This window comes from Sorex araneus, chromosome 5 (assembly GCF_027595985.1).
Source record: "Sorex araneus isolate mSorAra2 chromosome 5, mSorAra2.pri, whole genome shotgun sequence".
Lineage (NCBI taxonomy): Eukaryota > Metazoa > Chordata > Mammalia > Eulipotyphla > Soricidae > Sorex > Sorex araneus.
In genome coordinates this window covers 114,525,251-114,551,167 of record NC_073306.1, presented here as the reverse complement: position 1 = coordinate 114,551,167, position 25,917 = coordinate 114,525,251, and the positions used below count along the sequence as shown (strand labels likewise).

The following is a 25,917-nucleotide window of genomic DNA, read 5'->3' as shown; positions in this document are numbered from 1 at the left end:
CCGAGCCCCACCAGTCAGCAGCACTGAGCACAACAGAACTTCAGGCGGAGACCTAAACCTGAAACACTACTCCTGCTAACACTATCCCACACAATCAAAGGACGTATTTAGAAAACCACTAAACATCTTGTGGCCACACAAGGGGGTGTAGGCCTGACAGTTTCGATGGCTGGACCAGGTGGTGCTTAGGGCCAACCAGAGACACACCTGGCGGTGCCCAGAGGGCCAAGAGGCGCCAGCGACCCTACGGAAGGCCTTGTGCAGGGTCCTCTGAGCTCTCTCCTTGGCGCCACACACTGACATGTGTAACACTTCCTCCCTGGGCTGTGAGCTGGTTACACCTCGTGCTGCCCGGAGACCCCAGAGACCCCCGGCAGGCCCCCAGATGCAAACCTACCTCCTTCCATCCCCACCGTCGGGATTGGCAAGCAGGAGAGCAGGCTCCCTGTTCAGATTCCCTTCCAACGCCCCGCCTCGGGCCCCATCCCCTGTCACACGCCCGCCCCCAAGAACAGCTGAGAGTGACCAGCACCACACGGAGCTGAGAAAAGCCAGCATAAAGCACTTTTATTGCAATAATAAAACTGGAAACTCATACGTAGTGCAGAGGGGAGGGGGGGAGGCAGTGATAACCTCTCACCAAATCACCACACAGGACAGCAAAGGGGTGAGAGGGGCGGGGGGGGGGGGCGAGCATCGGGGACGGAGATGCCGACGCTGCGAGAGCAGCCTGAATCCTAAGAGAACACTCGGGTGTGGCGTGAGGTCAGGGCTTTCACACCGGTGGTGAGCGTCTACAAACAGCACCTTCAACTTAAAACGTTCGGTTGAAGTTCTTAAAATTTAGGAAGTGAAGTTTGGAAAGCTAGATTACAAAAATCCTGAATATCCACTAGAAAAACCACAGGACCGGGGTGGGGGAGGGGGAGAGGCCAGGCCACAGAAGGCTTCGGGGTGCCGCCCGGCCCGGGGTGGGTACCTGTAGTGTCCGTGGCGGTGAGAACAATCTGCTTCTGAAGGCAAAGGACTCAAGGGGAGGGCAGTGGGCAGGGAGGCCCGGAGCCCCCCTCCCCGCTTAAGTTTTAGGGAGGGCTGTTCATCCAACCCAAGGACTTCTCTCGCCGTGGAGAGTATTTGGGCCCTCAAGAGCGCCTCAAATCTGCTATGGCTTCACAGCGCAGCAGCAAGAATGTTTAATATATAATAAAAATTTCATCCAAGAAAAAAAGAAAATAAAATAACAATTCTTGCAACTCTCTCCCTCTCCCTCCCCCAATTCCTATTCTAAAGTTAACCCATGACTTGTGCTGTTAATATTCAACAGATACTTAATTGGAAACCTATTCCAAACGTCTGAAACTGAATCATCACCCCAAAATGAAACAAAATAAACTGAGTAACTTGAGGTTTATGGCATAGAGTCGGTCAACACACACACACGAGGAGGGGGGAGCAAAGCCAGGTGTCAGCACACATCCAGTCGGGAGAGGTTTGTACAGAGTGGAGTGGAACGTCAGGGAAGCTCCGTGTGGATCCGCCGGCTGGCGCTGGGAGTGCCAGATCCCTCCACGGCACATCTGCTGGGGACAGAAAGCTGGTCAGTCGGAGTCCCAGCAACCTGGTTCCTCTGTCCAGGGTAGGCCAGACGGGGGGCCACACAAGCCTCCTGCCCAGCAGGCACAGGCACCTTGGCTGCAGCTACGGACTCGGCTTGGCTGAGCCGCCGCACGGATGGGGGCCCGGAGGGCGTGCCACTGAGCGGCAGAGCACCTGCCTGCACGCGTGAGGCCCGGGGTTCCATTTGTGGTGCCCCGGGTAAGTACATCAGGTTTTCCCTCATTTGCCAGAACTTGCAACTTCCTGGGCTTGCCCTTGGGGTTCCTTGCAGACCCCTGTAAGTGCTGACCGTTTCGGCTGGGGGCAGGCAGGGCTGTGCTGAGGCACTCGGCCAGTCAGCACCCCCGACAGGCTCTCGGCGGGCCTTTGGTAAGTGACGCTGTTCTTAAAGAGCAGCACAGGGGGCTTGGGCAGGGGCAGACAGAGGCTCTGGGGACGTCTGGGACTCTCCCCAGCAGGAAGAACAAGCAGGGAAGCGAGAGGCATCGACCCTGCCCAGGGCCTCTGGGACCCAGCGGATCCCCCCAACTAGTGAGGAAAAGAAAGGAGGAGCGAGAGGGGCCCGGGAGACTCTGAAAGGAGCAGTTTGCACGTGGGATACTGGGGTCCCGTCCCCGCCACCTCGGAACTCCCCAAGCACCAATGGATGTGGCCCCAATGGAAGGAGTCATAAGGCCGCCTCTCCATGGCAAGAAGGCCACGACAACAGGTGCCAGCGACACCACCGCAGCCCTCCGTGGAGCCCTCCAACAAGCCTGCTGGCCCCTCCCCAGCCCACTCGGCCCCAAGGACCGACCAGTACTCAGGTGCTCTGGGATTCTAGGGTCACCTGTCAGTGTTACGTGCCACAAGGATGCCAAGTTCAGTGGCTAGAAATGAAGGGAGGGGAGTGGAAGCAGGAGGGGTCCCAGTGACCCGAGCCCTGGACGTGGCCTGCAGGGAACCCTTCTCTCAAGGGCTGTTTGCTCAGACGTTCCAGAGGCAGGTGGACCAGGGTCCCTAAAAGTCCCCACAGGACTAGGGGAGAAACCCTTCAGCCGCAGAGGCAACCTCTGACCCTGCTTTCGCCCCACAGTTACAAGCTGGCTCAAGTGGCTGAGTCTGCCCCCCCACCCGAGCCGGTGGCCGGGGACTGCGGGAAGCACAGACCTGGACAGCACCAGGCTTGCTTCTTCAAACGAAAATGTTGGTCCCACAAACTTGGCACTATACGTTCAGTTCCCAACAACAACAAAACCTTACCAACAGACAAGCATCAATCTAAGCAGGGGGCTGAAGAGATAGTATAGTGGGTAGGGCGCCTGCTGGCACAGTTAACCTGGGTGCGATCCCTGGCACCATACACGGCTCCCCAGCCCTAGCTAGGAGTGATCCTGGGCACAGAGGAAGGAGGGAACCCGAGCACCGCTGAGAGCAGCCCAACACACACACACCCACGCACTGGCCAAGAACTGCATGCACGCACACATTCAAACACTCGCCCAAGCACTGCATGCTCGCACACACTCACATGCTCGCCCAAGCACCACACACACATTCATCTCTCAACCTCCCTCTTCCTCTCCTCAAACAGCACAAAAAATACAGTCACACGCTGCGAACAATCTGGGTGAGGATGAGCCAGACCCCAGTGGTGCCCCAGGGCCGGGTGTGCAGGAGACGACAGTCACCCTGAGGTGCACACAGTGACCACATCGCCCACTGCCAGCGCTGAGCAGAGAGGGAGTCTGGCTCTTTCTGCCGCCCACTCGCCCTGGCCAGGGGTGTCCCATTTCCTTACCCAGGAAGGGGGAGCGCAGGGGGGAGCCGTTCCTGTCATTCCAGCTTTAGAAGTTCCACGTCAAAGACGAGAGTGGCGTTGGGTGGGATGATGCCCGGGTGTCCAGTGGCACCATAGGCATAGTCTGGAGAGATGGTCAGTTTGGCTCTCTGGCCCACGCTCATCTGTGAGAGGAACTAGAGACGTCAGCCGCACACAGTCCCGACAGCCTCAAGGAGCTGCAGTGTCTACCTGGGGGCCTTGGCCAGGGTCAGGGCCCAGAGTCTGCGGCTGGCGTGGCAGGACAGTCCCCAAGTCTGGCAGCGGCCAGACCCTGCCCTGGCTCCAGAAATGACCAAGGAGCTTAGCCTCTCTGCTCAGGGCTGACGAGCCCAACTCCAGGCAGCCAACACCCGAGAAGCGTCCCCACCTGGTGGCCAGTGGCCTGTCACTGGAAGAACAAGAAAATACTTAAGTGCTTGAAAAAAATGTCATTTTTGCTCAAAGGGCAATATCCAAAAAATGGTACTTTCTGTACTTTCTACATTCTAAAAATATAGAAAAGACAAAATAAAAAATATAGAAAAGACTCAGATTTTCTGGGACATAGAGAAGCATACGCATGTACTACTGTGTGCTTAAAAAGGTCAATATACATGCATCTGTACCCTGTACTCACCTGAGCAAAGTGAAAATACTGCCGAAAGAACATAATACCAATGGTTTTTTTTGGAGAGAAAATATAATGGTTAGGGTCAAAATTTACTTTTTTTTTGCTTTTTGGGTCACACCCAGCGATGCACAGGGGTTACTCCTGGCTCTTTACTCAGGAATTACTCCTGGCGGTGCTCAGGGGGCCATATGGGATGCTGGGAATCGAACCCAGGTCGGCCGCATGGAAGGCAAACGCCCTACCTGCTGTGCTATCGCTCCAGCCCCCCAAAATTCACTTTTTAAGGGGCCAAAGTGATAGTGTAACGAGTAGGGCATTTGCCTGGCATGTGAGCGATGCAGGTTTGGTCCCCTGGATGCCATACGGTACCCCAAGCACCAGCAGGAGTGATCCCTGAGCACTGAATTGGGAACAAGCCTTGTGCATCACCGAGTGTGGCCCCGAAACAAAACAAAAATCACTTTTAAAAATACATCTGTGGGGGCCGGAGCAGTAACACAGTGGGGAGGGTGTCTGCCTCACACATGTCAACCCGGGCTTTATCCCCGGCACCCCATATGGTGCCCCAGCACCGCCAGGAGTAATTCCTCAGTGCAGAGCCAGGAGTAACCCCTGAGCATTGCCAGGTGTGACCCAAAAAGCAAAACAGATCAATAAAGTAAAAAAAAGATTAAAAAAAAAAAAAAAAGAGCAGCAGCACGGGGAGTTTAGAAGCTGCTCCAGGCGCCAGGAAGGGAGCCGCAGAGAGCAGCCCCTGGGCTCTGCCAGTGCTGGGGGCCGGGGGGATGGCTGTGTGCAGGTCTCCGACTCCTCCCAGATGACAAGGCTGTGGCTGCTGCCAAGCACTCTGGGTCAGGGGAGCCCGGGCAGCGCCCCAAGTGTCATACTTGGCCAGCCCAGGGCGTGGAGCCGGCTGATAGCACTATCTCGGTGGCAGGTAGGCCCCTGCAACACACAACACAGTGATTGTCCGAACGCTGGAACGCTCTCCCAAGCACCGTGGTGTGGACAATGGCTGGCATGAGAGATGGGGGATGTGCTGCAGACACAGAGCCAGCTAGACGCGCGGCACGGACGCAGCGGGCAGGCAGAACGGGCAGAGACTCCCGAGGGAAGCAGGCCCCAAAGTCTCTCCTTGTACCGCCGAGCCTCTGCCCCGCAGGGACGGAAATCTAGACACCCGGCTTCAAGTTTCTGAAAGCAAAGCCGCACACCTGGAGATAAAGCAGTCATGTCTCATAGAAGCGGTGCTGGGTGCAGTGTACTCTGGATAGAACAGTGAGTCTTTCTCTCCCTTCAGTTACATCTCCAATTCTCTTTGGAGAGAAGGAACTAAACTCAGGCTACCAGGCAGGGCCTGCCTACGGGAAAGCCCCCATGAGCATCCTGTTACCCCGGCCCCACTGAACGCTCTTTCTAAAATCCTTCAACCGAGGAGTCAGACAGATGGGACAGCGAGGAAGGCACTTGCTTTGTACATGTGGCCGACCTAGACTGGATCATATCCCATGTGGTCCCCCAGCCCTGCCCAGGGTGGCCCCCAAATAAACAAGAATCAGTAAAACCCTCGAAGCACAGGAACCAAATGGCTTAGAAGAAGTGAATGAGTACGTACCTGGGCGACCCCTTCTTCCCAGCCTCGAATCACTTCCTGCTTGCCTAGCATAAACTTAAAGGGCTTGTTTCTATCCCGGGAGGAATCAAATTTCTTTCCATCTTCAAGCATCCCTGTGAAAAGGGGCAGGTGCAACATGAGCAACACCGGGCAGGGCAGGAGGGACCAGCAGGCAGCAGCAGAGCCCACCCAGGGCTGGAGGGTCATCCAGAGTTGGTGGGAGTTCTCCCCCAGCATCAGAGCGCACACGGCGGGTCCGTGCTGGCCTCTCCCGGGAGGAGTCTCCAGCGTCTTCCACACGGCCCCCCACCCTGACTGAAAATGGGGGCCTTCAGGGTGCATGTGACAGCAAGCTCTGGAGAATGCAATTCACGCCCACCATCATTCATGGAAATTAGGATCCTGTTAGGAATACTGGAGAACTGAAGGGAAACGTGGAGCATCAGCTGGTGGTAGGGAACCAGGTAACTGGGAAAGACGGCACGCGTGCCTTCAGCTGAGCTGGGGGGCAACGCTTCCGCGCCACGGCAGACAAGCTCCATTAACACGAATGGCAGCACCGTGTCAACGTGTTAGCCCTCCCCACCCAGCTGTTCCCGTTTCACAGACAGAACAACTGAGCAGAGGGCTAGCAGATGTTGAGGTCGTAGAGCTTGACTACTCCTGCCCAAACCATCTCGATTCTGCTGTGCCAGGCAGCTTCTAGGGTCATTTGGGACGTGGTTATGCCTGGCCATTCGGGCTCCTGGCTCCTGGCTCAGTTCTCCGGGACCACCAGGGTTATCCCAGCAATGCGCTTATGAGGGCGAGGGGGTAAGGGGTCGGAGGCAGTGCTAAGGATCAAACTCTGGGCCTCACACAAGTTCCACCACCTAAACCATCTCCCCAGTAACCCGAAGGCCTTATCAGGCCAAATGTGCACTGTCGAATCACGAAAGACACTAAACCGGAAACCATCTCTCCCTGCTCCACACGTGTCGGGCCTAGAAAGAACCCAGGAACTGTGAGCGCCCAGCAGTCACATCCCCCACCAGGAGGCGCCTGGCAGACATCAAGGACAGGAAGGTGGTCCTTGGCCCCAGAGCCCTGTCTGCAAAGGATGAATGGAGAAGACCCACAAGGCCAAGAGGGACACCGGAACGCAGCCCACAGGAACCCGAGCCCGCAGCCCCCCTTCTGCTCCCCCTACCCCACCCCATAAGGGAACTGAACTCTCTGAGGAGCGAAGCCTTTGGGTGCAGGAACAATCCCAGCATGAAGACCCACCGAGAAGCCCAGAGGAGAAACCCACCGAACCTGAGAAGACACCTTAGAGAAAGCTCCCAGCCCCCACGGGAGACCGCTGAGGGACAGGCGCAGCCCACAACCCCGGGACAACTGCCCAACACTCAGGCCGGCCGTCAGACGACCGAGTCTTACCAATGACCATGCCAACAGACCAGGGCACATCTGGGCCTAGTACACACATGAACACGTATACAGGAAACGAAACTCTCATGTAACAGCAAATGCCGGGAAAGCATTATTAGTTTTGAAAGCAGATCATCATCGTGTGCCCCTAAATTTAATTCATGATGAACAAAGAGCTGTAACTCAAGAGTTTAAATAATATAACATACTTTAAAAAGCATCACTAGACACACTCCCAACCAGCACAGTATCTTTTAAATGCACCGGCAAGTATTGAGAAACATTCTCTATGCTTTTGTTTGGTTTTTTGGGTCACACCTGGCGATGCTCAGGGGTTACTTACTCCTGGCTCTGCGCTCAGGAATTACTCCTGGCTGTGCACGGAGGGACCATATGGGATGCTGGAGACTGAACTGGGTCGGGCAAGTGCAAGGCAGACGCTCTCCCTACTGTACTATCACCCCGGGACCCTATGCTTTGTTTCTGAGTCCCAACAAATGCCACGCAACTTCCAGATGTTACAGACATCAATCTGGAACTTCGTCGATACTAGTCCCTCCACAGTGGAGGGGTTTCTTTTCTTCACTTTTCAGCTGAAGCACACCCCCCACATCAATCTGGCTCTGCCGGAGGGAGCTGCTTCCTGACTGACTGGAGGCCGGCTGGGGCCTCTCTCCCTCGATTCATCCCCGGCTCCGAGGCTGATTCACCCGGGGAGTGGGTGCTCCTTGGTACAAAGTCGATGGGAAGTTGTCTGTCCAACCCAGCGCTCTCAAGCTCTTCTGGGACGACGTGGGGCAAATCGTCTCCCTGTTATTTTAAGAGCAGGGGCACAGGCCTTGCTCAGGGCAGACCCTGAGTTCAGACCTGGTGCAAACCCCAGAAAGATTCACCTCAGCAGTGGGATGGAATGAGGACCCCCCCACAGTGGAGCACTGCTACAAGAGCTACCCAATAAACCACAGAAGACGCAAAAGGACCAACTGATTCCAGATAATGAAAGTGTTTCAGGAAACAGCACAGAATTTTATACTCATACAAAGCTGAGTCAAATTTCATCTTTGAAACCTGCTCCCCACCCACCGTGCTGCCCGATGTGCTCGTGCTCCTGCCTCCTCAGGAAGATCTGTTCGACTCACCTCCCGCAACGGAGTGTCTAGGAGAGTCAAACTCCCACAGATGAAGACGACACTGCTGCTCTGAAAGTACACTAAGGGGGAAAAACTGCAGATTCACAGGCAAAAGCAAAAACCTCGCTCTGTGTTTCACATAATAAACGCCAATTCAAAATAGTTAACAAACCCTAAATATAAATGCTAAACCTCCATTCTAGGAGCAAATATAAGGAAATAATCATTGTAACTGTGAGTCAGGCAAAGATTTCTTAGATATGATGCCAAAAAGCACAATCCGTCAAAGAATAAAATACACCCAGTTAAAAACCTGCCCTTTAAAACTATCTGGAGGCTGGAATCACAGTACGATGGGCAGAAACCTTGCAAAACCCACCTGGGTTCGTTCCCTAGCAACCCATATGGTCCCCTGAGCCTCACCTGGACAGCAGAGCCAGCTATAAACCCTGGGCATCTCTGGATGTGACCCCAAAACCAAAACCAAACCAAAACAAGAAGTTATTTATCAGATAAGGGGTTAATAGTCAAAACACATCAAGGAATTCATTCTACTTAATAACAAAAACAAGGCACACATCCAACTAAAAGGTGGGCAGAGACTCTAAACAGTTTCCCAAAGAGGGCACACAGATGGCCAGCCGGCACGAGAAGGAGCTCATTTTCATCAGAAAATGCAAATTAAAATCCCACCAAGACACTGCCTTATTCCTGCTAGAATGTCTATTATCAAAAGTGATGGCAAGGATGCAGAAAAGGAAGCCCTCGAGCACTGTTGGTAGGAATGCAAGGTGCAGCCACTGGGAAAGTGTGGAGATGCCTAAAATTATTAAAACTATGACACAGCCCAGAATTCTACAAATGAGCAGGAGTTTATTCACCCCCAGGTTCACTGCAAGGGCCTGAGAGTACAACAGGTAGGGTGTTTACCCTGCACACGGCCGACCTTTGTTTGATCCCCGGCACTCCGTATGTTCACCAGAGCTTACCAGGAAGGACCCCTGAACACAGAGCCAGCAGTAAGCCCTAAGCACCACCGGGTGTGACCCCCAAACAAACAGACAAACAAAACCAAGTTCATCGCAACATTACAACAGCCAAGGTATTGAAACAACTTAAGGGTCTGTCAACTGAAAGTGTAGTGTGTAAAATCTGTGTGTATTAGCTATGTGAAATATTATTCAGCTACAAAAATATGAAACACTGCCACTCACATTGAGACAGACAAAACATCGGGACTTTGTACTAAATGAAGTAATAGAGAAACATATACCACATTTACATGTGGAAAATTTTTTGACGGTAGGGCAAGAAGAAGAGTTTGGGCCACAATTGGAAGTGCTTATATGCAGAATCTTTAACCACAAAAAGCAGGCCAGAGAAGTAGAACATAAGGAAAGGTGCCTCACAGGCAGTGGGTTTTGGTGACACACATGGTCCCCCAGCATCTTCGGGGATCCAAGCAAAGAGCCAGGAACGGCCCTTTACACTGCCAGGTGTGAACAAACAAAACAAACGAACACATAAATAAAAACCAAACGAGACAGAAAACTGAAATAGACTGGGGGGCTGCCAGAGACCAGAGGGGAAAAAGAGGTAGACAAACGGGTAAGGAAGTTAGAGAATACAAGTGACTAAAAGTACAAAATAATAAGACCTGAAGGTGTAACATACAGTTCGGTGACTACAGTTAATGCCATATTAAGCATTTTTGTTGTTGTTTTGGGGCCACACCTGGCGGTGTTCAAGGAACCTTATGGGGTGTCGGGAATCAAGGCAAGCCCTGTATTCGCTGTACGACCTCTCTGGCCCCCATATTAAGTATTTTAAAGTTAACCCAAGAGTAGCTCTTAAAAAAAGTCTCATCCTGGAAAGAGGGAAAGAACAGCGTCTGCCATAGAGGCAGGAGGGGATGGTGGGAGAGGGCGGGGCCACTGGGGGGGCACTGGGGGGGGGGGAAATTGTACACTGGTGAAGGGCTGGGTGCTGGAACTCTGGATGTCCGAAACCCAATCATAAACAACTTTCATCTCATGGCGCTTTGGTTAAAAATAAACCAACAACAGACCCCGCCAAAAAACCCCAAGTAACGTGTTCAGAAAGCCCGATGCTCTTTCTGTACTACTTGAAGGAAGCCCAGAATACTCTCTGGCAACCTAAGGAACCCAAGAGGACCCTGTACCAATCATCCCACAAATGGCCAGGACTTCCCTGCTCTTGTTTCGGACTAGGAGAGTCAATGCACACTCCAGACCAATAGAACAAATTAAAACCTAACCTCTATTAAAAAACCATGATAACCGCATGTTGTAATAATGGATGATGTCACTTACTGTGAATTCATTATGTTGTACATCTGAAAAATGTCATTTGTTAATTACGTCTGAAAAAAGAGAAAAAAGGCAGACACATAGGCAAAGAGACACAGGTGGCATAGTAATAAATTTTAATGCTGCCATAAATAACAATATACTACTACATTAAACATGAAATGTATATTCCTGGGGGACAAGTGAGTTAAAGTAAATGAGGCAGGAGTAAGCCCTGGCACTTCCAGGTATGCCCCCACCCCAAGATAGGGAACAAATTTCCTAAGAAAAAAGAAAGAGTAAAAATAAAGTGGGACTGCGGGCCCGGGTGTGGCTCAGGTGGCAGGGCTAGGAGAGGGGCCCTGGACTCAGGCCCCCGCCGCAGAGGGTCAGGCAGGGCGTCACAAGAACCAAAAACCTGCATTGAAGGAACCTCCAGTCAGGTAACCAGGCAACCCACACATCAGGGTGAGCAGCACTGTCACATACCTGAGAGGGAGGGACTACTAGCTGGCGGGGGGGGGGCCCTAAGGTGCAAGGGCCACAGAAGGATAATCAAACCGTGCTCAGAGTGTGAATATACTTTCCTCCAAGAAGTCCAGATGCACACGGAAGAGGCCTGACGACGCCTCATCTTTTGTCTCTGGGCTGCCCCAGGCCTCCTTCGGGCACATCCTGGTAGTGACGTGACATGGGGCTGCCCTGCAGGAACCAGGGCGCCCGCAGACAAGGCCTGTGCTCGGACCTTCGAGCTGCGTCTCCAGCCCAATACCACTGGCCTTCAGGAAAACGCAAAACAAGACCACAAGCACCTTCCAACCATCGGAAGCTATTCTCCGAAAATAGGAAGGCGCCTTTAAAAGAAGGAAAGAATGGAAGTACATGCCACAGATAAGGAAAAGAATCTTTGCAAAATATCTACCTGATAAAGGCCTAGTCAAAATATTTGAAGAGCTTTCAAGTCTTTAACAAGAAGGAAGCGACCAAGGGGGATGCTCAGTGCAGAACACTTAATGACGCGAGGCCTTGGGTTCGATCCCCATGGGGGGAGAGTGGGATCGAACAAGCAAGGGGGGGAGGAGGAGGAAAACATGATTTTAAAAGGATGTGAGATCTGAACAGATTATTTCACCAAAAAGATATATACATGTGGCAGGGCTGGAGAGACAGTATCTCGGGTAAGGTGTTTGCATTGCACGGGGCGACAGGGATTTGATCCCCGGCATCCTGTTATGTCCCGAGTCCTGTCAGGAGTTAATTCCAGAATGCAGAGCAGGAGTAGCCCCTGAGCATCACTGGGTGTGGCCCCCAAATGAAACAAAAACACATAATAAACACAAAAAGAGTCATTATAAAAATTCAAATTAAAACTTGTAAGAGACACAATTAGTACCTATGAGAAGAACATGTACAACCTGAAAGACAGACGGTTGGTCCTGGATGAAGACATGAAAGAGTGGGATTCTCAAGTGAACCACCACTTTCGAAAACAGCCTGGTCGTTCACATACACCTGCCGCCTTACAATAGTCATTCTACTCCTGGACTTCTTGTTTGGGTGGGGGGAGGGGACGTGAAGAAAGGTAGTTTTTATTTAAGCTTATTTAGAAAGCCGTGAGGGAAAACAAAGAAGCTGGCGCTTGCCTTGCATGCAGCCAACCCTGGTTAGATCCCCAGCAACCCAAGTGGTCCCCCAAGCACCACCAGGAGTGACACCTGAGCATCAATGACCGTGGCCCAATTCTCCCCTCCCCCGCCCAAGAAGAAAGATAAAAAAGAAAGGGCAAAGTAAGTGTTCAAGAAAACATGGGCTTCAGGGGCTGGAGCAATAGCACAGCAGGGAGGGCGTTTGCCTTACACGTGGCTGACCTCGGTTCGATTCCCAGCATCCCATATGGTCCCCTGAGCACCACCAGGGGTGATTCCTGAGTGCAGTGCCAGGAGTAACCTCTGTGCATTGCTGGGTGTGACCCAAAAAAAGCAAAAAAAAAAAAAAAAAAAAACATGGGCTTCTGCAAGGTGGAAAGCAAGCAGGCAGCTACGTGTCCACGGGAGAACGCGGGCGTGAAGCACAGGCCTCAACTCCTGGACGTTCATCCAAGATAAGTGACAGCCGACGGCCATGCAAGCACCTGAATTCATAGCAGACACTTGTGTTCGTCACAAACAGGAACCTGTTCGTCAGACAGTTATTAACCAGTAATGGAACACAAAGGAAAAACCACTAAGCAATAAAACATAATGATTACTAATAAATGAAACCAAATAATTATGCCAAGTAAAAGACCAGGGAAGAGCCATATGAGAAAACAAAGACTACTTCATTTATATAAACATTAGGAAATTAAAAAATAAAAATGAACGCAGAAAAGTATTACAGGTTGTTGAGGATGAGAACAAAGGAGAGGTTCAAAGGTGAACAAATACGCATGAGAAAACAAACCCAACACACCTCACTGCACTGGGCTGGAGCTACTACAGGGGGAAGGTGCTCGCCCTGCGCTCGGCAGAGGCTTCCCTCTGGCCAGTCCCGCCTGGCCCCAGAGCACCCCAGGAACCATCCCCGAGCGCAGAGCCGGAGGAAGCCGCGGGCACTGCCAGGTGTGACCCTTCCCATTAAAAAACAAAAAGAAATCCATTAATATTGTACACTTTCCATGTTAACGTGTGCAGATGATTGAAAATTGTGAAAAATAATTAAATAGGGCTTATAAAAATGAGCCTGACTAAACTCCAACGTCCGCCTGGGAGAGTCCTCCGGAAGGAGCAGGAGAGACCGGCAGCGGCTCCCAGGACTCCGTGCCAGGGCCCAGAGACCAGCAGCCGTCAACTGGCCGCCGCGCCAGTGTTCCCGAGAGGAGGCGGCTGAGGTCACGGTGAGAGCCCCAGCTTTGAAGGCGCAAGCGAGACCGACAGCTGGACGCCCCAGGGCAGCACCGAAAATCCCAAACGCTGACCCAGAAACAACAGAGGACAGCACTGTACTCTCACTGTCAGGGGCTGCTCCTTGGCCGGGCAGAAGGCTCTGGGTGCGACTGCATGGCCCCCTCACCACCGCTGCAGAGCCCACTCAACCCCGCCAACATTTTTCTTTAAAAAAATTTTTTTTTCTTTTAATTTTAGTGTTTCTGTTTGGAGGGCCACATCCAGCAGTGCTCAGGGGAGCACACGGGGCGCTGGGGTCAAGCCGGGTCAGTCGTGCACAAGGCAAGCGCCCCACCCTGCTGGGCTATTTTCTGCGGCCCAACAAGAACTATTTCTTGTCTGCTCGACATTCAAGGTCACGAACCTGAACTGAGTTCTGTCCCCGTGCAACTCAGCTCAGCCCCTGGCACTGGCCACTGGCACTCGGAAGCAGTTTCAGATTTGCTTCACTTGCACGATTTTCCAAAACCAGCAGGACAAGCCTGAAGCTTCCACATTTAGAACTTCTCCCTATATGGTAGGAAGAGTCTGGGGGTGACCCCCAGGGGGGGGAGTTTTTGCTTCCAGCACCTCTGAATTACTAATCAGTGAGAAAAAAATGAACAACTGGGGGTGTCTGGTTAAAGGCGTGAAGGCTAGAGGAGCATGACGAGGAGCAGCAAGGGGCAGCGGACAGTTCAGCCACTCCTGAACTGCAGCCGCTCTGTTCCTAGGAACCAGGCTCGAACCCTAGCAGAGGGAGGACAGGGCCGGAGGGGGATGAAGGCCCAGAAGGCCAGGCCAGGAGGCTCAGGGGTGCGCCCGCTGAGCCACAGACCGCCGAGGGCAGGGAAGAGGCAGTCGAGTAAGCTCCCGCGGAGCCGAGGCCTGCATCCTGGTTTTAAGCACTGACCCGTCTACACAGGAGGTTCTCACAAGCAGATCCCTGAAAGTGCTGCCTGGGAGTCTGGAGAAAGAAACCAAGTATCTAGAAACGTGTGTCACTCGGCCTGTTCCACAGCAGCGCCTGCTCCACCAAAGAGCCCTCCTCAAAGTCCGTTAGCAAGGAATTTTTCTGTCTGGGTTTGATAGGACCTTGGAGAAGCCATGTTGTTTTTATGACTCGCACACTAACTCCCTCTGTCCCAGTGACCATGGGTGTAGGGGTTCCACACACGAACACACGAGATAAAGGGTGTGAACCAAAAGGTCCCATCTCCGTCCCACTTCCAGCACCCCACCTGTGAGGTCTGATGGGGGTGGCAGGCCCGCCCAAGGAGGGAACCGACCTCTCTGTCTCAAAAGACCCGCGTTCAAGTCACCAAGCTCCCAGCCCTACTGGAAAAGGCACCTCCAGCTAGTTAGTTCCCCAGCAGGGCCCATGGCGGGTGGCCACAGGCTCCCGGAACAGAGCAAGGAAGCCGCTGCATTTCTGTCTGCGGGGTCAGGGCTAGGTCTCAGCTCAGGACTACAGCAACTCCTCCCCTGGGTTCCCTGTTGTTTTGTTGGAGGGGTCTCCCGAGCTGTGCTGGGGTCAGAGGGCTACATCCAGCGGTGGGAGGGGGCTACGGAGTGACCACGGGGTCAGGGTATGGCGGCATGCACCCCAGCCCTGCTCCTCCCCGGAACCCCCGCTTCCCTGCAGTCTGACCTGGCAGCCAAGGGACAGTCTTTGTTTGCTCTGGAGTCACACCCAGTGGTGCCAGGTCCATGCTCAAGGGTCACTCCCAACTGCACGTGGGGAACCACAGGGGGTCCAGGACCACACCTGGATCACGGCTGAAGAGGTCCCGTCGGGCAGTGCCCTACTGCACTTTCCCCAGCCCCTCAAAGGACAGACACGATCCAAGGGAGATAGTCTCAGAGGCAGAAAGACACCCCCACCCCCCACAGCTGCCCTCACACTCAGCGGCTGCGGGAAGTCCTTTCAATGACCAAGAGGCCCACCCAGCACTGCTGTCACCTCGGATCCTCACTGGCTCACCTGTACTTCTCTCCACAGCAGTTTTCTTGTTTTCTACACCCACTGCAGGGCTCTTGGGACCTTGTCAGGAACTTTCTCAGGACTCTCAGGGACTTTCTCAATGTCCCTACTCAGTCACACAAATTTTTGCCTTGCCCTCAGGTCTGATCTGACCTGTCAGACTTTGCCACTGAAGACTTCCAGGCTGACCTGTCCAGAAGTTTCGACTCATCTGAGGACAATGAGGGCTGGGGGCTGTGTCTTCACAACATGACATCTGTAGTACCTGGAACAGTGCCTTGCACGAAATCAATGACCAGCAAGTACTCACTCAGATAAAAACCAAAGGCGCTCCACACCCCTCACCCCCGCCCCTCCCCAGACTGGAAGTCCTCTTCTCTAGCCGGTCTGAGCCTTATACAGCCCACACTCTGCACAAGGTCAGAACCTCGAGGCAAGACGGGCCTATTCCCCAGCTCCCAACACGCGTTCAAGTAAAACCCCTGTGGGAACGAGGACGGCTTAACAGGCTAACTAATGTGCGCTGGGTGCACTGGAAGGAGTGGCGACAATTTTTTTTAGTTCACAAAAACTGGATAAGGTCCAATGTGCTGCAACTATGTTCTCTTATATTCTAAAAGGAGACAAATGTTAAAGCCGTCGCAGCAAGGGGCTGGAGTGATAGCACAGCGGGTAGGGCATTTGCCTTGCACGCGGCCAACCCGGGTTGGAATCCCAGCATCCCATATGGTCCCTGAGCACCGCCAGGGGTAATTCCTGAGTGCATGAGCCAGGAATGACCCCTGTGCATTGCCGGGTGTGACCCAAAAAGCAAAAAAAAAAGCCGTCATAGCAAGACACAGGTTTTACTGCTCCAAGAGGCTGGAGCCGGCCTGGCCCTACCGGACTGCCCGAGAACCTCAGTGCAGGTCTGTCTGGTCTCCTGGGCCACAGTGGCCCGGTCAGGAGAGAGAGGAGCACACAGCGTGCCTAGGGAAGCTCTCCGGACCAAGAGGATGAGAGGCTGCAGGTGCGGGGAGCCAGGGCCTGGCCTGTGCTGGGCGTGGCAGCCTGGGATGGAAGCACCGCAGAGACCTTCCGTGGGGAAGGCGTGCGCAGGGAGGAGGAGGGGCGAGGGGCAGGCCAAGAGCCAGGTCACCCCCGCCCCACACCCTGGAGTTATCTTTCCCTCTGCTTCGCATGACTCTTCCCCCTCTGCGTGTTGCTAGAATGCATCTGGCAGAACCACGGGGGCTGAGGGAGGGGGGAACCACCACAAAAACAAACCCAGAAGAGGGAAGAATAGAAATAAACTTTGCCACGGGCAGCAAAGGGAGGACTGGCCACTGTGTCTCAGTGATCTGTCATACCCCTGGCGTCGCCCAGGAGAAACAGCAGTAGACAGACAGTACTTTTAGAGAAAATCCCAAGGCAGATAAATAACCCCCAGCTTACAAATAAAATGAATCCACTAACACTTGTCATAAGAATTGGTATTTAACTACCCAAACGCTCACACCCCAGTGAGTATGGGAGGGCCGGAGAGCTCAATGGGTCGACTTCCCCCTTGCTTTGCACACGGAGGCCCGGGTTCAGTCCCTGAGCAATGCTCAATGTGGCCCAGCAAAGAGTGTGCCTTCCTGCCCCAGACCCGGGTTCCATGGCAGCACCGGACCCTCCCCACAGAAGTAACACAGATAAATGGGGGAAGTTGATGGCAGATAAATTCTACACAATAATGATCAACGAGGAGTCCGAGAGAGCCACTGGAAGTAGCCAGGTCTCTGGAGAAATGCAGAGCCAAAGCAGGGCGGTTAGACCAAGGCAATGGTGGTGGAACGAAGAGTGGGCAACGTCAAGAACGTAGAGCGCCAGGCAGAAGCAGCCCCACTGGAGAAGTGTGGGCCAAAGAAAATGTCAAAAATAACGAGGTGGGGGGGAGGGCTGGAGCAATAGCACAGCGGGTAGTGTGTTTGCCTTGCACATGGCCAACCCGGGTTCGATTCCCAGCATCCCATATGGTCCCCCAAGCACTGCCTGAGTGCAGAGCCAGGAGTAATCCCTGAGGATGCCAGGTGTGACCCAAAAAGGAAAAAAACAAAAACAACAACAACAAAAAAACCACGAGGTGGGGCCGGAGAACTAGTGAATAAGGTAGGGTACTTGCATCGCATATGGCTGAACCAGGATTAATACCCAGAACCCCATGTGGTTTCCATGAGCTCCACCGTGAGTGACCCTAAAAACAGACCAGGAATAGCCCCGAAACAAAGAAAGAACAAAACCCTCACAAAAAATATAATAATACTGGGAACTGGCTCAGCATTCCACTCCTGGAATCAAAAAACAAAATCATTTATTTTTAAGGTCCTCAGTAAAATTTCAGTTCTAATACACTGAGACCAAAAATAAAAAGAGATAGGGAAGTCACCTGTTACCACAGGGGAGGTCTGCAACACTAATCTATCACTTTCAACACTGGGAATTAAAGGATTTAGGTCTTACCCTATTTTACAGAAGAATGGCAATTAACAAAAGCAGTAGGACTGGAAAGATTAAAAACCTTCGGCTGGCTCTGACAACAGGGCGAGTGGAGAGAGAAATGATGGGACCAGAGGCGTAAGGCGAGGCCGGTGGGGAGGAAGCCTGCCTTGCATACAGCCAGCCCGCGTTTGGCCCCTGGCACCCCATACGGTCCACTGAGCCCACCAGGAGTGGCCCAGAGTGCACCCGCTGGGTGTGGTCCAAAAAGCCAACGACTGACAGTCCATGTGCTCCATGGAACAACGCTCGGCTCTCAGAGACCAGGGGCTCCTGCGTCCGCTGCAGCTCGGGGGAGCTGGAGAGCACCGTGCTGGGCAGTCAGTCCAAGGGAGAAGGACAGACACGGAACGATCACAAGGGAATAAAAACGGTCCCAGGTCACAGGCCTTGAGAGTCTGCCCAGAGAGCTGCCTGGAGGGGTGGGGGGGCATGAGGAGACCTAGAGAGGGTGCTGGAGGGATATGGCACCGCAGAGGTGGGCGCCATACAGCGACACCAGCATCCTCAAACAGAAAATTACCCGCGTCTACCTTGGCGCCCAAGTAGAGCAGGTACACATACGCCCCAACCCCACCATTTCAGAGATGTCGACGGCATCGGTAACTGGTGAGAATCATCCACTGAGGTGAAGGCTAGCAGTGCAAGGCTGGCAGAGGGCACAGCACCTGCAGTGGGTCCCAACACACACTCCCCAGATCACCTACCAACTGCAAAGGGGTAGATGCAAAAGATCAGGTTGGCAAGGCCCTCCCCGCAGTAGAAGTACCGAGAACGCAGTACAGGGAGTCACGTGTCAAGTCTCCACACTGAAATGTTTACCAGAAACTATTCAGACATTTAAAACTCGACTTCCAGGGTACAGGAAACCAAGGCAGAGGAAGGGGGTGAACAACACTAGGAGAAAACAATGGGACAGAGGAAGGGTATTCTACAAGCCTGCTCTCTTTAAAAAACAAAACCAAAAAAACAAGATCATTAAGAACAGTATGAGAGAACTGTTCTACACTGACAAAATGGGGAGAACTTCCAATAACCACGAGGAATGGCTATTTTTTTTTTAATAAGGTTATTATGGGGCCAGTGAGAGTACAACACTGTTCTCCGTGTGTCAGCTCTGGATTCAATCCCCACCAACCCCTACGGTTGCCAGAGCCTGCCAGGAATGCTCCCTGAGTATAGAGGCAGAACCAGGAGTAAGCCCTGAGCATGGCAGGGCATGGCCCAAACACTGCCCCCTATTCCTACCCACCAAAAAAAAAGCTATTAAGAACACTGAGGGAGTGGGGAAGGATCAGAGAGCTCAGGGGACGAGTGCGTATGTGTTCCATGTGGCAAGCCCAGTTCAATCCCCCACACCACCTGTGCAGCCAAATGGCATCTGAGGCTGTATACTGGTAACCACAGTGCATAACAGAGCAACGTTCCTACAAACGCTCAATTCCCCGCTATGTCACAGGGATACGGGAGGTAAAGGACACCTTTTGTCTTTTGGCCACACTAGGTGTTGCTAGGAAGGTCACTTTGGGCGGTGCTCAGGGGACCGTGTGACAAAAGGAAATGAGGATGGGGCACACCCTGCAGTCCTGAGACATCTCAGTCTGGCAGGAACAGCCGGCTCTACCCCCCTCCAACCCACCCAGAAACAATGAACTCTACTAAAAACTGCCTTTGCTCACCAATGTAAGAGCATGGCTGCAGCTTTCTCACCTGATTTATCTGCAGAAGGGGCTGGAGTGATAGTACTGCGGGGAGGGCATCTGCCTTACACGCGGCAGACCTGAGTGACCTGTGTTTGATCCCCCTCCATCCCGAACAATGCCAGGAGTGATTGCGGAGTGCAGAGGCAGCAGTGACACTTGAATGCTGCTGGGTGTGATCACCAGCTCCCCACCCCCAAACCCCCAAACAGTTAGATATATCTGCATGCAATGTGTGGCCTTACTGGTGGTGTTTTGGGGTTGTTGGTTTTTTTGGGTTTTTGTTTTGTTTTGTTTTGTTTGCTTTTTTGCTTTTGGGGTCATACTTGGTGAAGCTCAGAGGTCAATCCTGGCTGTGCTCGGGGGACGATATGGGATGTTGGGAATCAAACCCAGGTCGCTGCGTTGGAGGCAAACACCCTCCCTGCTGTCCCATAGCTCTGGCCCCGTGTGGCCTTGCTTTAAGATGAATTCTCAGGGCCAGGGCAGAGCACTTGCATGTGTGAAGCTATGGGTTTGGGTTCAATACCCGCACCGCAAAACAAACAAAAAAACAAAAAAACCCCTACTACTACAACCACTAATAATAGTACTTCATTCAGACCCATCTCTCCTGTGTAAGAGCTTATTTCCTCTATTTGTGAAAAGGAAGGCCTGGTCTCAGCTCTGTCCAATGGCTGGTCCTCAACTGCAACAAAGCCTCAGCTACTCCGAGAGCTGAAGCTCCGATGTCCAGGCTCTTGGGTCGACTCTAGACAGAGGTGGTGCTGGCCGGAAGGCCCCAGAAGAGGAAGCACACACCTCACTCAGTGCCTGGGGCAGGGAGCACGTTTGGCGATGGCATCACCGAGCACAGCGCCAGCAGGGGCTGCACTCCCCCCTCCCCCAAAAGCTCAGGAAAGTGGAGTGAAGGGGCACAACCGAGGCTCTCGACACGCTGGTTCCAAGTGGGAGGCGCGAGGGCCACGTCGCCGGAACTTGGCTTACCGCTGCTGCTGAACAAACCCCTGAAGAAGGGACCGAGAGGCCCCCGGGCCTCGCCTGTGACCACCTGTCTGCCCAAGGAAGACATATGAGGAGCACAGGCGGCACCGGGGAGCCACTAGAGAGGGGACAGTTCCAGAGTGCTGGCCAGGACACCTTCAGCAGGGGTGCGTATGAAACAAAGCAGGAGGGAGGTACAGGCTGAAGGGCAGCAGCGGGACGGAGCTTGGGCCCCGCCCCCCAGCAGCCTCAGTGCTCCCCAAGGGGAACTCCTGAGGAGATGGGGCCAAGGCACCTCTGGTTTTGCTTGGCTCGAAGCCAGAGGTCAGACAGATGGAAGGACGCTGTGCTGCCTGGGACCACCTGCCACACGGGCAGTGCGATGGTGGGCACGGCGGCGTTCAGGGCTGCATCTGGCAGTGCTTCGGGGTCTCGTGAGACTGGAGATGAACCCAGGGTCGGACACACGCAAGGTACATGCCCTGAGCCCTTACTCTCTTTAGAAGTGGATAATGAAAGCATTCCTCCCAACCCTCTTGATGCAGCTGTGACAATGGCAAGCACGTGGCCTGCAGCTGCGAGAAGGGACCGAGTCAGGCTGTGTGTCAGGGCAGGGCCAACACTACAACTGACGAGTCTACCAGCACAATCTGGAGGGCCAGCGGCCCACCGTAGTGCCTGTTCCTGCTACTAGGTGTCTGACTAGATGGCCAAGCTTTCATTCCCCCACCCCCTGCACACACACCCCCAGGGGCCACCGCACTGGCCGGAGGGCAGAGGAGGCACCCTAGGGAGTGGGGCGAGAGGCTTCAAGGCTACCACTACAACAGCATTACAACACTCGCATGGGGGCGGAGGTTATGGCTCAAAGGGGCAGAGAGCGCGGCTTGTGGGCGCCAGGTCAGTTCCACCCAGCACCGCACAGCTCCATAACCATTGCTGGGGGCAGCCACAAGGGTCCCTAACACAGCCCGAGCACCAGGTGGGAACCCCGGTTTTCCAAGCACTGCCAGGGAGACTGCCCCCCACCAAGCATCCCATACCACCCCGAGCCCTACCAGGAGTGCGTCTCGAGGGCAGAGCCAGGAATAACCCCTGAGCATCACCAGGCATGGCCCAGTAACAGAAAGGGGCAATATTCCTCACCCCCATACATAAAAATAACCAAACCGGAACCAAACCAACACACCACAGAATAAAACATTCCTGTGGCTAGGCTCAGTCCACGCGGTGCACGCATCTCACAGTGCAAGCAGACGCTGGCTTCCGAGGCTGCTTCTCTGAGCCCGCGGGGAGGCGGTGGGGACCAGCCAGGGTCGGCTGCACCAGAGGGTTATGAGCCCTGCACCCTTGCCCATCACACTCACCCTCCTGGGAATAGGAACACCTTGAATCCCACACTGTCAAGCACAGGGAGCTACAGAGCCTAGAGGAGACCTAGGAACGGGGTGGGAGGGGGCCCATGATGGGACTTTCACCACCTCCCACTTGCAGGAAAACAGAAACCAGAGCCAGGGAGATAGCACAGCAGGCAGGGTGTTTGCCTTGCGCGCGGCCCACCTGGGTTCGATCCCTGGCATCTCATATGGTCTCCGAGCACTGCCAGATATGGCCAGCAGAACTCCACAGGAACCTCTGGAAGGGTACTGGGCGCCCCAAAGGAAAATGAAGAGGCCTCAGGAGAATCCCTTTCCCTTTTTGAGGCCCGGGATGCTTCTCTGAAGCCCCTCAGATCTTCCTGATATGAATACACTCCCAACAATTAGCTCCCTCAAGATGGAACCGCTTCCCAGAGCCGTAATTGCTACAGATGAAATCTCAAAGCACCTACCCATTCCTCCCACACCCCCACACGTCTCAAACAGGTTCTTCCTGGGAGGCTGGTGGCAGCTGGACAAAGTCACCCAGACCAAGCCACCCCTGGGTGGGGAAGACTGAGGCAGAGTCCCCCCCCCACTGGAAAGCATCCTTGCGGGGGAGGGGCTGGAGCGACAGGACAGCAGGCAGGATGCTTGCCCTGGACAGTGCTGACTGACCTGGGCTCCATCCCGGGCATCACATACAGTCACCCGAGCACTGCCAGGTGCGTTTCCTAAGCATAGAGCCAGGAGTGACAGCCTCTGACCATCACCGGGTGTGGCCCAAACCGCCTCCTCCTCCAATTTTTAAAAAATTAAAAAAAAATTTTAAAACAAAACAAACAATAAAAACGCACCGCAAGCCTGGGTCCTATCGTCCTATCACAGCACCAGAATCCCTAGGGTTCTGGAAACACGCGGGTGGGTGCCGCCCTCCAGAAAAACACAGCAGCTGCCGGGAAGAGGCCCCTGCCAGTGCTCTGGGGTCCTGCCATGAGGCTGGAAGGGAGTGTGGCCATTGCTGACACCCTGGGGTCCGGTGAGCCACGTGGCCATGGGGCACGGGGCCATGGGGCACCAGTGATGATGGGCTTGAGCAGTCCTAAAGGCTTGGGAAGGCGTGCCCGAGGGGACCCTGGGGAACCTGCTGCTCAGCCCCCCCACACCCCAGCAGACAGCAGCAGTCACTCTTCTCACCCAAACCCGGCCCACCACCACTGGGCCGCCAACGGGCTGAGCAGGGCGTGCAGAGGTGGTCAGTTCCGGCAAGGAGTAGCAGCTACACCAGCACAGTGGGGGTCCTCCATCCACCCACTGCCCCAGGGAAAACGGACCAGAAAACTCTGAGCGCAAAGGAGGGGGAGGGTGTCGCCTCCCCACACCCCATCCCTTTCCAAGGAGAGTCGTTTCCTCCCCCCAGGACCTGGGGGGCTCTTCCCTCCACAGCCGGGCCCACGCTGCCTCCACCCCTCCTTACTAGCAGAAGAAACAGAGGAAGGAGGGGGAGGACCGGAGGAAAGGGTGGGAGAGGGGAGCGCGCAGGAGGAGGGGAGGGCGGGCGGTTATTCTTACGACTGAGGCCCCGCCAATCACCGCCCCCTCCAGCGGCCCACAGCCTCCCGGGGAGTCTCCGCCCACTCCCCCTGCTCCCCCTCCCCCCCCACCCAGGAGGGCCTTGTAAGGGCATGAAGTCAGAGATGGTCCCAGGCACCGGGCGAACATTGCCTGGTCTCGGTTTGAGATAGAGGTGAGGGTGGGAGGGGGAGAGGGGGAAAGGAAGGGGGCGATAGTTAGGGCACTTGCTTACCGGGATGGGGCCCCACACGTCCCCAGTGCACCGCCCCGCATGATCCCTGAGCACCGAGCCGGGAGTCAGGCCTGAGCACTGCCAGGTGTTGCTTCCCCGCCCTACCCCCCACCCCCCCCCCCCCGATAAAATGAAATAAAATGACGCTGGGAATCGTTTGCACTCCTACCGGGATGCGGGGCGTGGGGAGGGTTGGGGGAGGCAGGGGGGCACGACCCAGCAGGTTTCCAGCTCCTCGCCGGGCTGGACCAAGGCAGCGACTCCGGAGGCGGGAGGCGACTCCGGAGGCGGGAGGCGGGAGGCGGACGTCGGCCCGGCGGGGAGCGGGGAGCGGGGAGCGGGGCGCCGGGCGAGGGGTGCGGAGTGGGCCGCGCGCAGGAGCCCCCCACCCCTCTTTCTCCCGCACCAGCGCCGGGACCCCGGGCCCGCACGGACCCTCGTGGGGCTCGCCGGCCCCGTCTGGGCGCGTGGCGTGACCTTGCGTGGTTCCGCCTCTCCTCGGCGCCCCGCCGCGGGCCTCAGCGTCCCCATCCGTGCAGCGGGCGCGTGGGAGAGCGGCGGCGCGGGCCTGCGAGGCTCGGCGGGCCCGTCGCGGTCTCCCCGAGGGCAGCGGCCAGCGGCCAGGCCTCGGGGTCGGGCCACGCGGGCCTCGGCGGCGCCGCCACGCCCCGGGCCTGGGCAGGGGCAGGGGCTGGGCTGGGCTGGGCGGGGGGCCCCGCACACTCACCGGTGTAGTGCACCACGCAGGTCTGCCCGCGCTTCGGGAAGGTGCGTCCTGCGGAGACAGACAGACAGACGGACAGGCGGGCACGCCGGGTGAGCGGCTGCGCGCGCGGCGGGGCGGGGGACCCCGGGCCCGGGGCGGGGCGCCCACTCACCGTCTCCGGGGGAGATGGTCTCCACCTGCACTCCCATGGCGGCGGCGGCGGCGGCGGCGGGGCGGGCGGCGCGACAGGCGGCGTAGACCACGAAGGGACCCAGCCGGGTTCCACTGCTCGGCCTCGTCCCAACGCGCGACGCCTGCGCACGCGCGCGCCTCCGCACGCCCCGCCCTGCGCGCGTGGCCCCGCGCCCGGCGTGCGCGCGCCCAGCACCGGCGCGCGCGGCCCCGCGGCGCCAGCAGAGGCGGGGGTGAGAGAGGGGCGGGCCGCGGGGCCGGAAGCCCGGAAGCCCCGAGGCGCCCGGATGCCGCCTTTGTGCGCGGCCGCGCGGCGCACCCCACCCCCCTCCTGGCTTCCAGCCTGGCTGGCGGGTCCTGAGCTGCGTTTCCGCAGGGGGGAAGTTGGGGCAAGATCGGGGGCTGCGCCGGGGCCTGGCGGGTGGCTTGGGGCAGGCTCAGCCTGGTTTCGGTGTCGGGGCCACACCCGGCTGGGCGCAGGGCTCTGGGCACCAGATGGGGACGGAACCCGTGCGAGGCTGTTGCCCTCCCCCACCCCCACCCCAGTGCCATCTCTGCTCCCTGGCCCACTCTCGGAAGTGCAAAGGTCAGCTCTGGTGTGTGCTCACGTTAGCTCTCAGTAAAGTGACTCCTCATTTCAAGCCCCGCGTTTCTTATTTGAACTAGTTAGTGGCCCTGACCCTACCCTGCTAGCAGCCAGTCGGCTCCTTTGGTGCACTGTGCCTAGTGAGCACCTACTGTATGCCAGGCGCTGTGCCAAGGGATGCCAGCTGCGCGCGAGGCAAGGCGCAGTCCCTGATCTCAGAGCTTAGGGTCGTGGTGAGCGGCGGTTGAACTCGCCGTGCACCGTATTCAACCTGTAAGCTGCCATACTGGGTGTTAGGCTAACGCGGACAGCTAACTGACAGATGCTGGGTCCATGAGGCATGTCAAAACAAAACAAGCAGGCAGAGCTATTTCTTTAGGATGGGGAGGGCTTAGTCCCCACCTGTAGTGCTCAGGGCTTAGTCGTGACTTGGTGCTCAGGGATAACTCCTGGCCTGCGCTGGTGATGGAAAAATCAGGGTTAGCCAGCAGCACTGACCCTGATTTATCTATCCCAGCTATTTCATTTTTTTTGTCTTTGGTTTTTTGGTCTTTGCGCCCTGCCCCGCCCCGCTGTGTGTGGTGTTGCTGGGGCAGATAGCATGCGAAGCTGGCACTCGGCCCTCTAGGCTACCCGCCTGAGAACTTTCATTTCAGGACTTTAT

General features: G+C 55.4%; 1 protein-coding gene across 2 annotated transcripts; it reads right to left on the bottom strand.

The window, feature by feature from the left end:
* Positions 1-542: 542 nt before the first annotated feature.
* On the bottom strand, positions 543-24,844 carry FKBP1A (FKBP prolyl isomerase 1A). Of its 2 annotated transcripts, none has more exons than XM_055139209.1 (5): positions 24,648-24,844; positions 24,497-24,544; positions 5,665-5,777; positions 3,398-3,561; positions 543-1,580 (listed from the first exon to the last, which is right to left on the bottom strand). In XM_055139209.1, exons 1-4 carry the CDS (start codon positions 24,682-24,684, stop codon positions 3,433-3,435), a joined length of 327 nt encoding a protein of 108 aa, XP_054995184.1. In that variant the 5' UTR covers positions 24,685-24,844; the 3' UTR covers positions 543-1,580; positions 3,398-3,432. The 2 variants fall into 2 exon arrangements, with proteins under 2 accessions (XP_054995184.1, XP_054995183.1); XM_055139208.1 differs by having other exon boundaries at positions 543-1,577; positions 24,648-24,834.
* Between the last annotated feature and the right edge of the window lie 1,073 nt (positions 24,845-25,917).

What these genes read in the sequence shown, in the direction of transcription:
- FKBP1A (XM_055139209.1), bottom strand. Translation starts at nt 24,684, where the DNA reads ATGGGAGTGCAGGTGGAGACCATCTCCCCCGGAGACG. An exon ending in GACCATCTCCCCCGGAGACG is followed by an intron (nt 24,545 to 24,647) that starts GTGAGTGGGCGC and finishes CTGTCTCCGCAG; the next exon opens with GACGCACCTTCCCGAAGCGC. An exon ending in CTGCGTGGTGCACTACACCG is followed by an intron (nt 5,778 to 24,496) that starts GTGAGTGTGCGG and finishes CCCTTTTCACAG; the next exon opens with GGATGCTTGAAGATGGAAAG.